The sequence below is a fragment of the Carcharodon carcharias genome, chromosome 3 (assembly GCF_017639515.1).
Source record: "Carcharodon carcharias isolate sCarCar2 chromosome 3, sCarCar2.pri, whole genome shotgun sequence".
In the NCBI taxonomy this organism is placed as follows: Eukaryota; Metazoa; Chordata; class Chondrichthyes; order Lamniformes; family Lamnidae; genus Carcharodon; species Carcharodon carcharias.
Window position 1 is genome coordinate 68,450,829 of NC_054469.1, and position 18,717 is coordinate 68,469,545.

At 43.7% G+C, this 18,717-nt stretch overlaps 2 protein-coding genes across 13 annotated transcripts in view; one reads left to right on the forward strand and one right to left on the reverse strand.

The window, feature by feature from the left end:
• The window catches only part of crot (carnitine O-octanoyltransferase), a 90,612-nt gene extending 84,039 nt beyond the window's left edge, over positions 1–6,573 (reverse strand). For 10 of the 11 annotated variants that reach the window (XR_005942581.1, XR_005942580.1, XM_041183590.1 and 7 more), the window contains exon 1: positions 6,417–6,573. The gene's annotated coding sequence lies outside the window, so the exon portion shown is untranslated. Of the gene's footprint in view, positions 1–5,867; positions 5,941–6,416 lie in introns of all 11 variants that reach the window. The other variant, XM_041183586.1, reaches the window with a different exon arrangement.
• Positions 6,574–6,855: 282 nt separating this feature from the next.
• Positions 6,856–18,717, forward strand: part of olah (oleoyl-ACP hydrolase) — a 31,440-nt gene continuing 19,578 nt past the window's right edge. The window contains exons 1-2 of one of the 2 annotated variants that reach the window (XM_041183889.1): positions 6,856–7,030; positions 12,418–12,549. In XM_041183889.1, coding sequence (XP_041039823.1) covers positions 12,420–12,549 — 130 coding nt within the window. In that variant the 5' untranslated portion in view covers positions 6,856–7,030; positions 12,418–12,419. The remainder of the gene's footprint in view (positions 7,031–12,417; positions 12,550–18,717) is intronic. The other variant, XM_041183890.1, reaches the window with a different exon arrangement.

The following is an 18,717-nucleotide window of genomic DNA, read 5'->3' on the forward strand; positions in this document are numbered from 1 at the left end:
GATACTTGGGGAGGCTTACAGTGGGAAATCAATGGTTTAGACATGATCCTAACTTAGCAGATGTAGATAATATCAACGCTTTTCTCTAGTTTAACCAGCTATGAGAAAAGTGAGCATGAATTCAAGCTTGAATTGTAAAAGGCACACAAATTACACTTTTCTCCTGTATGGAATGGTGAAATATCCTAATAGCACTGTGGGTGTACTTACACCTGACAGATTGCTACAGTTCCTGAAGATGGCTCACCACCACGTTCTTAAGGGCAACAAATGCTGGCATAGCCAGCAGTGCTCATTTCCCATGAAAGAATTTTTTAAAAAATCTACACAAGAAGAAATGGAAAATGTAATAAAGTTGCAACAGTGGTGAGTAAGTTATTCTCAAACATGAGAAGGGTAAAATAGGACAGAAAGTCTTTGATCTTTAGTACTGATACACTGAATGTAAATAGATCTTTCTATCCTTGTTCAGTATTGTGTTCCTCAGGTATGATTGTATTACAAAAGTCTTATAATACCATGTTAACATCCCTCTCATCTGCGAGCAAGACATGCCTGAATTCTATTTAGTATTTGCTACGAAAAGTACAAGCACAAATCTACATATTTATAGCAGCAAATGAAGTATTCATACAAAATTCTAATAAAGGTAACCCTTTCCCCACAAGTTATTTGTAAGTAAAAGGAGATATTGCAGGCCATTCTTCTTGTAAGTATAAACCTTACACTGGATGAGTAAATGAAAGCTGGGGTATGACAACCAAGCCATTCTATTACACAAACAGTTTGGTTGAAATGTTAACTGATTATTTCTCCGCAGATGTTGCCTGCCTTGTTGAGTACTTCCAGCATTTTCTGTTTTTATTTCAGATTTCCAGCATCCGCAGTATTTTGCTTTTATTCTAATAGCTAGCCTAAGTGCAATGAGAAATTTGTGAAAATTTATTGGCCTATAAATCCCATTGTTTTACTATTGTTAACATTTTTTTAAAAAGAGTTTTGACGATATACACAATTCCCAGATTCATGGCTTACTTGACAAAACACCACTTAAATTTTTTCAAAGCTAGAAAGTTCTGTTGAATATGCACTGGAACAAAATACTATAGTTCACAGCACATAAGTACGATGTATCAGACAACCCCATTTTTTTCAGCACCGAAGTGCATGGATAGGCCTATAATCAGCGTATAAGTCGCCCACCCTAACACCCCACCTTTTAGCTAATACATGCATTTTTTAAAGCTATACTCACATTAGGAGTTGGCATCAATTTTCCAGCTCAGAGTTAACATGTTTAAATTTATACTTGCCTTACAAGTTGGCGCATGGGATGAAGCAGGTGATAGAGGCCGTGTTGCCAGGAAGATAAGCAGGAGACAGGCCACAGAGAGTAGACTGCAAATGGCTACTGACAAACATAAATGGGTTCTCCTGCACCAACATCAGCAGTTCAGGTTTTATACTTGACATAATAGTCAATCCCTGTTTTGGGAAGGATTTTTTGAAGATTCAAAGGTCAACTTATATGCCGCGATCTATGGTACTCTCATTGACTTATGAGGAACAATCAGCCTGATTTTGCAATTCCTTCCCACACAATCACAATCATCAAACTTATGACCTAATGGTTCAAGATGCTCTCATTCCCTTTTCTTGGTGAATCACATCATATTGTTACCCAATGTTACATTCATTTTTACTAACTGTTATGACACAGTTGGTAAAAGCTGAGTTATTTAAAATCCCACAGGGAAACTTTAAACAATTTTCATAACCTATATTTTCAATTGATATGTTTGAAGTGCAGCTCTGAATTCAGAAATGAAACCACCAAGCCTCCAGAGATTTTTTAGATAAATTAAACATTTATTAATTTAACAAGGAATTAAACACATAGATATGTATTCAAATTACTACAATAACTTTTAAACAAACCCCCAAATTAAGCACTCCTAGGTTAATCTTCAGCAAGGCACAACAACCCATACACTTTAAAAAGACACCAGGCGAAGCACGTTTTATCTTACGAATTCAAGATGAGGTCCCTTGCAATTTGTTTCCTTTGCAGACAGTTGTAGAGCCTACAGGCTGCTTAGATATTACATGCCTCTGACCCACACACACAAAACTCTTCCCTGTATATACCTTGCCTTCCTTTTGAATGCAAATTCTCATTGTATCACCAGGCCATTTGAACTCCACCTCTTTTAACAATAAAACCCCTTTCATAGTACCAATTTTATTAGTAATATAAACATATTGCTTGGTGTCTCCTAGCTAGGTGCAAGATTTCACCCCCTGTCTTTGAATGATTTATTCAACAACATGCAAATGTACCCTCTGCTTTACTGTTTAACATCTCAAAACTGTAATACATCAAAGCACCCAGACTAGCTGGCTTTAATCCAACTAACACAAACACTCACAGCCACAGACACAGACCCTACTACAAGTCCAATTTAAAGTAATTTCCAATAACATTAAATACATTAATACCTTCATGACACTAACATTTTACAAAACACTAAATTTGGTGAATAAAAACAGAAAGCCTGCTGAATAGGGAAACTACTGGTGGAAGTACAAAGACAATTTGTTATCATGTGACAAACTAGGCCACACAAAGGCAACTAGTGGATCACATGAACAGACTTAGCCATTCATTGTGCTGAGCACCAAAGACATGAGAGGGAAAAAAAATCTCAGTACAGCTCAGTTACAAGTGCAAGACACAACAAAAGCATCTCTCTCACAGGCCATTCTCATGAAGCATTCTCAGTTCAAGTAATAGGCTTTACAGTTTATACATTTGTAACATACTATTTGGGAAATGAAACAATGAATACTAAGGAATATAGTTAAATATATAGATGCACATATTTCTGACCTGTGATCCAGGTCAGAAATTTCTCAAAGGGCAGTTTGAAAAGGACAGGCATTCCAATAGGAATTCTATATTTCCAAACAGAAGTAGATAAGAACTACTCACTTTAAATGGCCCAGGTTGCTGCATCTTTCACTTCCCCCCCAAACCTCCATTTCGCCCTCATTCAAAGTGCACGGAACACTCTTCCCTGATTATTTCCTCTTCCTTTCAGAAGTTAATATTATGATATAAAGCCAGTAGAAACATACAAATAGAAGGGTCAGGAAAAGACCTACCGGTCCTTCCAGCCTATCTCGCACAGATGTAATATCTTTGCCCACAATCCCCAGTCCACCTAAAGCCATGTAATCTTCTAGACTGGCTAAAAGCCAGATAAAACCATAGACCAACTAGAAGGGAGAAAACAGTAAATTTCCAGTCTGATCCCTTTAGGTGATCAAAACTAATCCTGTAAATCACATCAACCCTGATTTATGGTATAGCACACTTACCTCTTTTATTAATTTATTTTTATTCATTCTTGAGATGTAGGCTTCGCTGGCTGGACCAGCATTTATTGCCCTTCCTAGTTGCCCTTGACAAGGTAGTGGTGAGCTGCCTTCTTGAACCACTGCAAGTCCATGTGGTGTTGTAACACCCACAGTTCCAGGGAGTTCCAGGATTTTGACCCAGCGACAGTGAAGGAACGGCAATATATTTCCAAGTCAGGATGGTGAGTGACTTGGAGGGGAACTTGTAGGTGGTGGTGTCTCCATCTATCTGCTGCCCTTGTCCTTCTAGATGGTAGCAGTTGTGGGTTTGGAAGGTGCTGTCAAAGGAGCCTTGGTGAATTCCTGCAGTGCATCTTGTAGATGGTACACACTGCTGCTACTGTGTGTCAGTGGTAGAGGGAGTGAATGTTTGTAGATGTGGTCTCAATCAAGCGGGCTGCTTTGTCCTGGATGGTGTCAAGCTTCTTGAGTGTTGTTGGAGCTGCACTCATCCAGGCAAATGGGGAGTATTCCATCAGACTCCTGACTTCTGCCTTGTAGATGATGGACAGGCTTTGGGGAGTCAGGAAGTGAGCTACTCATCACACGATTCCTAGCCTTTGACCTGCTCTTGTAGCCACAGTTTTTATATGGCTAGTCCAGTTCAGTTTTCGGTCAATGGTAACCCCCAGGATGTTAATAGTGGGGGATACAGTGATGATAATGACATTGAACATCAAGGGGCGATGATTGGATTCTCTCTTGTTGTAGATGGTCATTGCCTGGTACTTGTGTGGTGTGAATGTTACATGCCACTTGTCAGCCTAAGCCTGGATATTGTGCCGGTCTTGCTGCATTTGGACGTGGACTGCTTCAGTATCTGAGGAGTCACGAATGGTGCTGAACATTGTGCAATACTATGATATGAACTGACCTACCTAATCCAGAAACAGGTTTGGGTCTCTCTCTTTAGGAATGAATCTCCTAACATCTGATCAATGTCTGCTTGTATATAACTTGTGACCATGACATATAGTCCTCCCTAGCCTATTCGGCTGAAATATCTGTCTATATAAACACAACCCAGTCCCTCACTACTTTATAAACCTTAATCAAAATGACTGAATACATGCTTCTTTAAAGTATAGAAATCTAGCTTGTTGAGCCTATCTGGGAAACTGAGGAATTTTAAACTGGGAATTTATCTTGGAGCCCTCCTCTGAACCCTTTCCACAGCCTAAAGATCCCTCACCTTGTGAGGAGACCAAGGTTGCATACTTCTATTTGTGCATCACAGGTCTGTCAATAGTTCATTCGCACAGCACTGAAACCCTTACCCACACTTTTCTTACTATGAGACTCAATTTTTCTAATGTCCTATTTATCAGATTCCTAAGCTCTACCCTCCTCATGCAACAACGAGTGCAAGGCTCTCATCCATGTTTTCTTACATAAAGCCTTTCTCTCTCATTACTCCCATGGATTCTCTGTGCAACCTAAGCACCCCCTCCCCCACCCACACCTCACACACAACCCTACAATCCCTACCCCGTCCAGGTGCAGCAAATTCAAAATCCTTCCCCTCATTTACAAATCCCTCCAAAATTTCATTCCATGTTACCTTTGCAACCTCCTCCATCCTTATGTTTCAGCCATGCCATTTGGACCTCCAACTCTGGCCTCCCACACACTACTTTACAATCAGTTGTAACAACTTCAACCATTTGGCTCTGCCTTCTGCCATTCACTCCCTAAAGTGGTCTAGCATGATTTTTTTTTCTCCTCCTTTAAAAGTCTCTTCAAACTATCTTTTCATCTATGCATTTGGTCATTAACCCAAACTCTCTCAATACCACTCAGCATTTGTTTCTCCTCTGTTAAGTGCCTTGTGCCTTTTTTATGTTAAAAGGGTGCTGTACAGATGCAAGCTGTTGTTGATGGATTGAATTGGCAGAAGGTTCCCTAACAGGGGAAAGGTAGAAGAAACTTAATTCATGGCAAAGGAGGAATTGGAGGAATAAGATCTATTAGAAAATCGGCGGCCGAACTCGAGATCAAAAGAGAAAAGCAATACCAAAATTTCTAAGATTGACCTATGTTTGCTGGTAGCCAGAAAAGGGAATTCAGAAAGAGTTCAAGGCTAACACAGGTCACATAGTAGAGATAGTCATTCAGTATTGGCATCATCTTCAACTAAACTTTGCTCCCCGTCACTTGCCCAAGTTGTGTAAATATTTTGTGACTATTGTGCTGTATTCAATGGCCTTTTGGAGAAAGTGTTATAATGTTCAGTCAGCGCGTGCATTCAGTTTAGTTGCAGTAGGAAGTGCAGCAGAGCAGAAGCATTTACATCACAAGAATTATTCTTTTCTATATTTGTATTTATGTAAGTCCATGAAGTTGTCACTTATTTCTGAGCAGTAACGGAAGTTTTACAAATTTATCAATGCTACTAGTAACACATCTCAGTCTTGAAGATTGGGTTCATAAATGAAGAATAAACTCGCATTTATACAGTACTTTCTCAGCCTCCGGGCATCCCAAAGTACTTGATCAGTGATGTACGTTTAAGGTGCTGAACTGGAGGAAACACAGCAAAAAGCTTCACCAGCGGCAATTAAACAAATGTCTGTTTTTAGATGACGGATGAAGAATGAATATTGGCCAGGACACCGGGCCGAACTCTCCTGATCGTTTACCTTAGAGGGCAGACCTCAGTGTAATGTCTCAAAGAAACACGATACCTCAGACAATGCAGCACTCCCTCAGTGATGCACTGAAGTGTGAGCCCTGATTGTGTGCGCAAACCTGTAGAGTGGGGCTTGAACCCACAACTTTCTGGCTGCAGCCGACAATTGCAGGGGCCTGTCTGCATCCAGGAGTTCCCTTTTCATTATAACACAAACGCGAGTACAAAATGGTGACAACAGAAAATATACCCATGCACAAGATTTTAAGAGCTAATGTATTTAACCACTGCCCGAGAAGCACAAAGCACATCAGCAATAATAAAGAACAGCGACTCTTGTCTCAATGCTCTCAGATTAGTCACTTACTCGGTGATTTCCTGGTCTAATTTCCCTTATGAATGATTCGTTTCCTTTTGGTGACAACAGGATTGTTCCGATCAGGAGCAGTTGCTGTTTCTCCAATGTTTTCCCCCTCCGCGGTGATGGTGAACTTTCCCCCACTGTCCGCACGTCCGCCCCGCAGGCCGGGTGCCAGCGGCCCATCCCCAATCCCCCACTCTCGCCACTTCCGCCCCGCAGGCCAGGTGGCAGCGGCACTTTACCCCCCCCAATCCCCCACTCTCGCCACTTCCGGTCCGCAGGCCGGGGTGGCAGCGGCCCTTTACCCCCCCCCCCCCCCGTCCCCCACTCTCGCCACTTCCGGCCCGCAGGCCGGGTGGCAGCGGCCCTTTACCCCCCCCCACCAAATCCCCCGCTCTCGCCACTTCCTGTGCGCAGGCCGGGTGGCAGCGGCCCTTTACCCCCCCCCCCGTCCCCCACTCTCGCCACTTCCGGCCCGCAGGCCGGGTGGCAGCGGGCCACCCCCACTCTCGCACCGCGGACGGTGGCAGGGTTTTAGCGGAGAAAGCGAGCGCTGGGGGCTCAGATCGCCACAGCAGCAAATGCAAGGAAAACACTCGTAACTCATTTCAGGCGCCTAGGTAAATGTACGAACCAGCAGCAACAGGGAGGTGGAGCGATCACCACATTCACACTGCTTAAAAAATATCGCCTATTTTGATGAATTTTAAACCCTCTTTAACCTGGGCTCTTGGCTCGGTGTTCACACCCTTGTCTATTTGTAGTTATTTTACATTAAAGGCGTTATAATGAATATAAATCCGTTTAATGATAAACGCAGCTCCAAATGTTTGCAACAGTTCATGTTTGGCCTTCTCATGGTAAAATAAACCTCAATTATAATTTGGTCAGTTCTGGGGGGCCGGATAGTTTGCAGTTATGGGTGTAATTTTCTTTTATTTCCTTGTGCATTCTTAGTTTGTTTTTACCAAAAGGAATGTCTGTTTCTCGTTATGTATTTTTTGTCTGGTTCGGGATTTCCGTTTGATTTGTGATTTCTTGACTCTTTGGGGAATATTTTCCTGGTCTTTGGAAATCCGGCTTCTGATCTGTCCGCCGCACATGCTCTCCTAGTCCAGAAGAGGAAGAGCTCAGGGCGGCTGAGGCAGGTCAGCGATCGGCGCTTCTAATCGTCCACCTTGCACTTAGTTCAGCTCCGAAAGGCTAACAGTCCGATTACCTCCATCGCTTAACAACCCGTGGTTTTATGCAGGAGTCCTCTCCCCGTTCAACGGATCCTTTTATCCTCCTCCAGCATTCTCCCTCCACCTGTACCTCTGGATTCTTGCCTTCCCTTGCACTTTTCATTGAGAACTGTCCTACATCAGTGTCTCAATTTCTCTGCTCCTCTCACCCACTCTAACCTGTTTCTCTCTGAACTTGCTGCACTCGGTTCTCTCAGGTCCAGCCCTGACATTGTCATCAAACCCGCTGACAAGGGTGGTGCTGTTGTTGTCTGGCGCACTGGCCTCTACCTCGCAGAGGCTGAGCGTCAACTCGCATACACTTCCTCTTACCTCCCCCTGGACCATGACCCCACCACTGAACATCAAGCCATTTTTTCCAGGACTGTTACTAACCTTATCTCCTCTGAGGATCTTCCTTCCACAGCTTCCAACCTCATTGTCGCCCAACCTCGGACGGCTCGCTTCTACCTCCTACCCAAAATCCACAAATAGGACTGTCCTGGCAGACCGATCAGGTCAGCCTGTTCCTGCCCCATGGAACTAATTTGTTGCTATCTTGACTCCATTCTCTCTCCCCTTGTCCAGTCCCTTTCCACCTACATCGGTGATTCCTCTGACACCCTACATCATATCAACAATTTCCAGTTCCCTGGCCCCAACTGCCTCCTCTTCACCATGGACGTCCAATCCCTCTATACCTCCATCCTCCACCGGGATGGTCTGATGGCTCTCCGCTTCTTTCTTGAAGAGGCCCAAACAATCCCCATCCACCACTACTCTCCTCCTTCCAGCTGAACTTGTTCTTTCACTGAACAATTTCTCCTTAAACTCCTCTCACTTCCTCCAAATAAAAGGTGTGGCTATGGGTACCCGTATGGGATCCAGTTATGCCTATCTCTTTATGGAGTATGTGGAACATTCCTTGTTCCAGTCCTACTCCGGCCCCCTCCCACAACTCTTTTTCCGGTACATCGATGATTGCTTCGGTGCTGCTTCATGCTCGTGTCTGGACCTGGAAAAATTTATTAATTTTACTTCCAATTTCCACCCCTCCATCATTTTCACATGGTCCATCTCTGACATTTCCCTTCCCTTCCTTGACCTCTATGACTCAATTTCTAGTAATAGACTGTCCACCAATATTCATTATAAGCCTACCGACTCCCACAGCTACCTCGACTATAGCTCCTCACATCCCACTTCCTGTAAGGACTCCATCCCATTCTCTCAGTTCCTTCGCCTCCATCGCATCTGTTCTGATGATGCCACTTTCAAAAACAGTTCCTCTGACATGTCTTCCTTCTTCCTTAACCGAGGCTTTCCACCCACAGTGGTTGACAGGGCTCTCAACCGTGTCCGGTCCATCTCCCGCGCATCCGCCCTCACACCTTCCTCTCCCTCCCAGAACCATGATAGGGTCCCCCTTGTCCTCACTTATCACCCCACCAGCCTCCGCATTCAAAGGATCATCCTCTGCCATTTCCGCCAACTCCAGCATGATGCCACCACCAAACACATCACTGCTTTCAAGTGAAGCAGCATTTCACTTGCACTTCCCTCAATTTAGTCTACTGCATTCGCTGCTCCCAATGTGGTTTCCTCTACATTGGAGACACCAAATGCAGACTGGGTGACCGCTTTGCGGAACACCTTCGGTCTGTCCGCAAGCATGACCCGGACCTCCCTGTCACTTGCCATTTCAACACTCCACCCTGCTCTCATGCCTACATGTCTGTCCTTGGCCTGCAGCATTGTTCCAGTGAAGCTCAATGCAAACTGGAGGAACAGCACCTCATCTTCCAACTAGGGAGTTTACAGCCTTCCGGACTGAATATTGAGTTCAACAATTTTAGATCCTCCATCCCCACCCCCTTTCCGATCCCCCTTTTTTCCAATAATTTAGATAGATTTTTCTTTTCCCACCTATTTCCATTATTTTTAAATGTATTTCCATCCATTGTTTTATCTCTAACTTTTAGCCTATTTTGATCCCTTCCCCACATCCCCACCCCCATCCCCACTAGGGCTATCTGTACCTTGCTCGTCCTGCTTTCTACCTTTAATGTCACCTATTAGCGCATTTCTTAGATAATATCACCAACTTCAGCACCTCTGTCCTTTTGTCTGTGACATCTTTTGGCTATCTCCACCTATCACTGACCCTTTATCCAGCTCTACCTGTCCCATCCCCCTTAAACCAGCTTACATTTCACCTCTTTTCTACTTTTCCTTATTTCTGTTAGAGTCATACGGACTCGAAACGTTAACTGTGTTCCTCTCTGCAGATGCTGTCAGACCTGCTGAGTTTTTCCAGCTATTTTTATTTTTGTGTTGCCGTGGTTTTATATACCCGCTCTCCTGAGAGTTGTTCAGCTGTATGGGGGACTGCTCATGTACAATGTTACTAATAGCACCTGCAAGTCCGTCTATTTCCTGAAAGACTAGTATTCACACAATGCCTAATTGTATCGTGTAAATGTTTCCAATATGTTATATGTATTGTCTTAAAGTTGCTGCTAAAAGTTGTACGAGTAAATGTGAGAAGCGGTGTGATCAAAAAAAAAAGCAAAAAAAAAAACTGGCAGGATATGGTGGCATGAAAACAGGGAATGCTGGCGATCAGGCAGCACCTGCAGAGAGAAAACACAGTTAACTTTTCAAGTTGATGAATTTCATCAGGGCTAGAAGTATCTAGAGGATTAATGAGGGTGGTCTGGTTGATATTGTGTATGTGGACTCTAAAAGATAAAGTGCCATGACTTATGATATTTTGTTAGCAAAATTGAAGCCGGGATTAAAAATGAGAACCCAAAATTTTGGTTAAGTTTACAAAAAAATGTGGTGAATGGATCTTTTTCAGACTGAAGGGAAAATATACAGTATTGTTTCTTAGAGGTTGGTATTTGGAACTGCAGCTTTTTTTCATATTCCGTATATGAATGACCTGGACTTGAGTATACAGTCCTCCCTCGGTGTTGTAAAATTCTTTGATTCTGTGAATGGTCCTTAAACAAGTGCAGAGCCAAGGAAGAAGTTTGTTTCCAAGGAAGGAAGAAAGAAAGAGGAAGGTCTGTGTTCAGGTGGAGTGCAGGAAAGATTAAATGACAAACGTGATGATGCCACAAGGGAAAATGTGAAAAAATAAAATTGTGCAGCCACAATAGGATACCGTATGCAGTAAATGCTTAGTAGGTCACATAAGCCTCTGTAGCAAGAACAAAAGTTAAGGTGTCAGGCATAGACCCTTTCATCAGAACATTGTTTCGGGTGTGCTGAAATTGTTAACTTTTCTGTTGTCTACAAAGATATTTCCAACATTTGTGTTTTTGTTATATGTTAGTATGGATATTACAGCCATAATATTGTTAGGCATGTTCATTATAAGAATGATCCCAAATGCAAGTGGTTTGGTCAATGAGGAAATATGTGATGAATTAGAAAACTTGGACATTATGCAAAATATAACAGGCTGGTAGGACTGCAGGATGTAAAATTATATTCGTGAGTTTGCAAATGATTAGGAAAAAATTATGACAAATTTATGGAATAATCTGGCAGGTAACATAATAGAGGCATGAATATTAGCAGTTTTCAAAATGCAGTTGGGTGTAGTTGGATAGGCAAGTTGGTGGAATGGGCGGACAAGTGGCAGATGAAGTTCAATGCGGAGAAACGTGCAGTGATTCATTTTGGTAGAAAAAACATGAAGAGACAATATAAAATAAAGGGCACAACTCTAAAGGGAGTGCAGGAGCAGGGGGACCTGGCTGTATATGTGCATAAATCATTGAAAGTGGCAAGACAGATTGAGAGCATGATTAACAAAGCACACAGTCTCCGAGGCTTTATTAGTAGTTGTATAAGAGCACAAGAGCAAGGAGGTTATGTTGAACTTGTATGAAACACTAGTTCAGCCTCGGTTGGAGTATTGCGTACAGTTTTGTGCACTGCGTTTCAGGAAGGATGTGAATGCATTGGAAAGAGTCCAGAAATGATTCACAAGAATGGTTCCAGGCATGAGGAACTTAAGTTATGAAGATAGATTGGAGAAGTTGGGACTGATTTCCTTGGAGAAGAGAAGGCTGAGAGGAGATGTGATAGAGGCATTCAAAATCATTAGGTATCTATACAGAGTAGACAGTGAGAAACTGTTCCCACTTGTGAAAGAATTGAGAATGAGCGGGCACACACAGGTTTAAAGTAATTGGCAAAAGAAGCAAAAGCAATATGAGGAAAAACTTTTACACAGGGTGAGTCATTAAGGTCTGGAATGCAGCATCTGAGAATGTGGCAGAGGCAGATTCAATTGAGACATTCAGAAGGGAATTGGACATGAAAAATGAAAAAGAAGGATGTGCAGGGTTACAGGGATAAGGTGTGTGCACAATGGGCTGAATGGCATCCTGTGTAAACAGGGAGTGGTAGATTGATATCCTGATTAGCTTTTTATTGAAAAATTATTCAACAAAATGAATTTAAATTCCCCTAGCTACTGTGGTGGGTTTTGAACTCACCTGTCCAGAGCATTATTCCAGGCATCTGGATTACAAGTCCAGTAGTAGTACCATTCCCTGCTTTTAATTATATATGGAGGTTTTACCCAATGTTTCTTGACTATCCAACCCTGAATTCATAATGCGTAATATGATTTGAGCTCAGATGCCCAAAATAAAAAGAGCAATGTTTTAGCATACTGCTAAAATATCTAAAGTTGAAATGTAATGATCGCATTTTATGGGATAATCAGATCTTTATTTTGAAAATTGTGTATTATGTTGCAGAAATGGATAAAGTAGTGAACTGCCTATATAAAAGACCTGAAGCTCTTTACAGACTTATCTGCTTTCCCTGGGCTGGAGGTGGATCCATTCATTATGCCCAGTGGGGAAATCACTTCAACAATTCAGTAGAAGGTAATATCTATCAATGTTGCGATATATCTTTTCTGTTAAATATAAAGTGAGTGAGTGAGTGCCCGCCCGCCCGCCCACCCTTGATTCGGGGATAACTGAACAAGCCAGTTCGCAGATCTTTGGGCACATGGGGTAGGATCTCTGACAAGGTAGTGGGATACAGAGTGCAGGATTTGTTTCCTTTTCTTTCCATCTCTGCCATCACTCTGCTTCAACATTAAGGCTTTGGAAGTCAAAGCATGATGGACAAGCTGTTGCCATTCTTTATGATTGGTAGTAAGAGCCGAGCAGGCATTAAAGTCAATTCTGCCATGTTTCAAGGGAACTTCAGAATGCCTTTGAAGCATTTTTTTTTCAACTTGCTAATGGATTCCACATGAGACTATAGCATTTTTTATAGTTTTATAAATATTATTAATACCACCAAATCTATATGGGTTTATATGTTTTACCCCATCTCTCTCTCTCCTTTCCCTTATTAACTGCTTAGTGATGCCCAGTCAATTATAGTTCATGAATAGAAATATCTTAAATAAGGATTTTGGAAGAGGTAGAGAAATGGAGATGTTTAGCGAGGGAACTCTGGAGTTTAGGGTCCCCAAGCAACTAAAGGTATGGCCAACAGTGGAATAAATAAAATCAGAGATTTGCAATAAGCCAGGATTGGAGGAGCGCAAAGATCTCAGAGGGTCATAGAGCTAGAGCACAGAGGTACAGAAGGGTGAGGCCATGGAGGGATTTTTTTAATGTTCTTTCATGGGATGTGGACATGGTTGGCAAGGCCAGTATTTGTTGCCCATCCTTAATTGCCCTTGAGTAGGTAGCGGTGAACTGCTTTCTTGAACCACTGAAGTCCACCTGGTGCAGGGACATCAACAGTGCTGCTGGGAAGGGAGTTCTAGGCTTTTGATCCCATGATAGTGAAGGAACAGTGATATATTTCCAAGTCAGGATGGTGTGTGGTTTGGAGGGGAACTTGCAGGTGGTGGTTTTCCCAGTGTTTGCTGCCCTTGTCCTTCCAGGTGGTAGAGGTCGTGGGTTTGGAGATGCTGTCGAAGGAGCCTTGGTGAGTTGCTGCAGTGCATCTTGTTTATGATGGAGGGAGTGAATGTTTAAATTGGTGGATGGGTTGGCAATCAAATGGGCTGCTTTGTCCTGGATGGTGTCAAGCTTCTTGAGTGTTGTTGGCACTGCACTTGTCCAGGCAAGTGGAGTATATTCTATCACATTCCTGACTTGTGCCTTTTAGATAGGGAGTCAAAAGGTGAGTTATTTGCCTCAGGATTCCAAGCCTCTGACCTGCTATTGTAGTCACAGTATTTATATGGCTGGTCAGTTCAGTTTAGGGTCAATGGCAACCCCCAGCATGTTAATAGTGGAGGATTCAGTGATGGTAATGCCATTGAACTCCAAGGGGAGATGGTTAGATCCTCTCTTGATGGAGGTGATAATTGCCTGGCACCTGTGTGGCGAGAATGTTACTTGCCACTTATAAGGGGGAGGTGGCGACGCAATGTTAATGTCACTGGACTAGTAATCCAGAGGTCCAGGGTACGAATCCCACCACAGCACCTGGTGGAATTTAAATTTAGTTAATAAATTTAAAATTAAGAGGCTAGTCTCAGTACTAATGACCATGAAACCATTGTCGATTGTTGTAAAAACCCATCTGGTTCATTAATGTCCTTTAGGGAAGGAATTCTGCTGTCCTTATCCAGTCTGGTCTACATGTGACTCCAAACCCACAACAACATGAATCCTAAATGCCATCTGAAATGGCCGAGCAAACCACTCAGTTGTATCAAACTACTAAAAACATATCAACAAGGAATGAAACCGGATGGATAACACGGCATCGACCTAATCACCAGAGACAACGGCAAACTCAGCCCTGTTGACCCTGCAAAGTTGCCCTCACTAACATCTGGGAGCTTGTGCCAAAATTTGGAGAGCTGTCCCAAAGATTAGTGAAGTAACAGCCTGACTTAGTCATACTCACAGAATCATACCTGTGATGTCCCAGACACCACCATCCCTGCAGAGGTGGCAGCACAATGGTATACAGTCAGGAGGGATTTGTCCTGGGAAATCTCAACATTGACTCTGGATCCTATGAAGTCTCATGGCATCAGGTCAAACAAGGGCAAGGAAACCTCCTGCTGATTACCACCCACCGGCCTCCTTTAGCTGGTGAATCAGTGCTCCTCCATGTTGAACACCACTTGAAGGAAGCACTGAGGGTGGCTAGGGCAACAAATGGACTCTGGGTGTGGGACTTCAATGTCCATCATCAAGAGTGGCTCAGTAGCACCACTTCTGACAGAGCTGGCTGGGTCCTAAAGGACATAGCTGCTAGACTGGATCTGCGGCAGGTGGTGAGGGAACCAACAAGAGGGAAAAATTGCTTGAGTTCATGCTCACCAATCTACCTGTTTCAGATGCATCTGCCCATTACAGTCTTGGAAGGAGTGACCACCACACAGTCCTTGTGGAGACAAACTCCCACATTCATATCCTCCAGCGTACTTTGCGGCACTACCACCAGTCTAAGTGGGATAGATTTCGAACAGATCTAGGAACTCAAAATTGGGCATCCGTGAGGTGCTGTGGGCCATCAGCAACAGTAGAATTGTATACAACCACAATCTGTAACTTTATAACCCAGCATATCCCCCACTCTACCATTACCATCAAACTGGATAATCAGGTTCAAACTAGTTCAATGAAGAGTGAAGGAAAGTATGCCAGGAAATGAGTTGTCAACCTGGTGAAGCTATAACACAGGACTACTTGCGCGCCAAACAACCAAAAGCAGCATGCGATAGACAGAGCTAAGCGATCTCGCAAACAACAGATCAGATCTAAGCTCTGCAGTCCTGCCACATCCAGCTGTGAATGATGGTGGATGATAAAACAACTCACTGGAGGAGGAGGCTCCACAAATATCCCCATCCTAAATATGGGTGAGCCCAGCATATCACTGCAAAAGACAAAGCTGAAGCGTTTGCAACAATCTTCAGCCAGAAGTGCTGTGTGGATGATCCATCTTGGCCTCCTCCTGAGGTTCCCAGCATCACAGCTGCCAGTCTTCAGCCAAATTGATTCACTCCACATGATATCAAGAAATAGCTATGAACTGCAAAGATGATGGGCCCTGACAATATTGCAGCAATAACACTGAAGACTTGTGCTCCAGGACTAGCTGCGCTCTTAGCCGAGCTATTGCAATACAACTACAACACTGGCATCTCCCCAGCAATGTGGGAAACTGCCAGATATATCCTGTCCACTAAAAGCAGGAAAAATCCAACACAGTCAATTACCGCCCCATCAGCCTATGCTCAATCATCTGCAAAGTGATGGAAGCGTTCATGGACACAATGCTATCAAACAGCACTTACTGAAAGAATCTGTTCACTGATGCTCAGTTTGAGGTCCGCCAAGGCCAATCAGCTCCTGACCTCTTCTCAGCCATAGTTCAAACATTGCCAAAAGAGCTGACCTCCAGAGTTGAGGTAAGAGTGACTGCCCATGACATCATACCTGCATTTGACCGAGTGTGGCATCAAGGAGCCCTTGCAAAACTGAATTCAATGGGAATCAGGGGGAAAACTCTTTACTGGTTGAAGTCATACCTAGCACAAAGGAAGATGGTTGTAGTTGTTGGAGGTCAATCATCCCTGCTGCAGTACTTCACTGCAGGAGTTCCTCAGGGTAGTGTCCTAGACCCAACCATTTTCAGTTACTTCATCGGTGACATTCCCTTCATCATAAGATCAGAAGTGGCGATGTTCGCTGATGTTTGCACAGCGTTCGCCACCATTTGCAACTCCTCAGAACTGAAGCAGTCTGTGCCCATTTGCAGCCAGACTTGGACAACATCCAGGCTTGGGCTGACAAGTGGAAAGTAACATTTGTGCCACACAAGTGCCAGGCAATGATCATCTCCCAACAAGAGGGAATCCAACCATTTCCCCTTGACATTCAATGGCTTTACCACCTCTGAATCCCCCATTATCAACATACTTTTTGGGGGGGGTGGGGGGGGGGGGTGGTGGATCAGCCATATAAATACAGTGGATACAAAACTAGGTCAGAGGCTGGAAATTCTACAGCAAGTAACTCACCTCCTGACTCCCCAAGGCCTGTCCACCATCTACAAGGCACAAGTCAGGAATGTGATGGAATACTCTCCACTTGCCTGGATGAGTGCAGCTTTGACAACAATCAAGAACACCATCTAGGACAAAGCAACCACTTGATTGGCATCTCATCCACCATCTCCAACATTCATTCCCTCTACCATCAACACACAATGGCAGCAGTGTGGACCATAAATAGATGCACGGCAGCAACTCACCAAGGCTCCTTTGATAGCGCCTTCCAAACCAGTGATTTCTACCACCTAGAAGGACAAGGGCAGCATATGCATGGGAACACCACCACCTGCAATTTCCCTCCAAGCCACACCCCATCCTGACTTGAAATTATATCACCGTTCCTTTACTGCTTCAGGGTCAAAATCCTGGAATTCCCTCCTAAACAGCACTGTGGGTGTACCTAAACCACATGGGCTGCATCTTCTCTAGGGCAATAAAAATGCTGGTGTGGCCAGCGATACCCACACCCTGTGAAAGAAAGTAAGAAAGCCCAAGGCTGAATGTTGTCAAGATCTTGCTACATGTTAGCACGGACTATTTCAGTACCTGAGGAATTGCAAATGGCACTGGGCATTCAGCAATCACAGAAGAGAATAGAATTATAAAATCATTACAACACAGAAGGCGGCCATTCGACCCATCGTGTCCGTGGTGTCTCTCCTAAAGAGGAATTCATGTTCTGCCACTCCACTGCCCTCCTCCCACATCCCTGCATATTCCTCCTTTCAGATACTTGGAAAATTTAGAAAATATAGAAAAATGTATGGTACAGAAGGAGGCCACTCTGCTCATCATGTCAGTCCTGGCTGAAAAATGAGCCACCCAGCCTCATCCCACTTTCCAGCACTTTTGCCCATAGCCCTGGAAGATACGGGACATCAGGTGCATATCCAGATAGCTTTTAAATGAGTTTAGGGTTTCTGGTTCTATTACCCTTTCAGGCGGTGAGCTCTAGACCCCTACTGCCCTCTGGGTGAAAAGAGTTTTCCTCATCTGTCCTCTATTCTTTCTTCCAAACACTTTAAATCTATGCCCACCAATCACTGACCTCTCTGCTAAGGGAAATAGGTCCTTCTCCTCATCCACTCTATCCAGGCCCCTCAGAACCTTGTACACCTCAATCAAACTTCTTGATCATTCCTCCTACACTTACATCCAAAATCATTAATATGTATTGCAAAAAGCAGGGGACCTGGGACTGATCCCTGCAGAACCCCACTGGAAACAGCCTTCCAGTCACAAAAACACCCATCAACAACCACGCTTTGTTTCCTGCCACTAAGCCAATTTTGTTTCCAGCTTGCTACGTTCCCTGGATCCCATGGGCTTTTATTTTTTAACCAGTTTGCTATGTGGCACCTTGTCAAAAGTCTTTCTAGAACCCTCATCAATCCTCCTCAATCATCAACAAACATCCCCACTTCTGACCTTATGATAGAAGGAAGGTTATTGATGAAACAGCTGAAGATGGTTAGGCCTAGCGCACTACCCTGAGGAACTCCTGCAGTGATGTTCTTGGACTGAGAGGATTGGCCTTCAACATCACAACCATCTTCCTTTGTGTTAAGTATGACTCCAACCAATGGAGAGTTTTCCTCCTGCTTCCCATTGTCTTCAATTTTGCCAGGGGTCCTTGATGTCACATGCAGTCAAATGGTGCCTGTATGTCAAGGGAAATTACTTTCACCTCACCTCTTGCGTTCAGCTCTTTTGTCCACATTTGTACCAATAAGGTCAGGAACTGAGTGGCCCTGGTGGAACCCAAACTGATCATCAGTGAGCAGGTTGTGCTGTGTAAGTGCTGTTTGGTAATATTGTTGATGACACCTTCCATCACTTTGCTGATGATCGAGATTAGACTGATGGGGCGGTATTGGCCGGATTGGATTTATCCTCCTTTTTGTGGACAGGACATACCTGGGCAATTTTCCACAAAGCCAGGTAGATGCCAGTGTTGTAGCTGTACTGGAACAGCATGTCTAGGAGTGCAGCTAGTTCTGGAGCATAA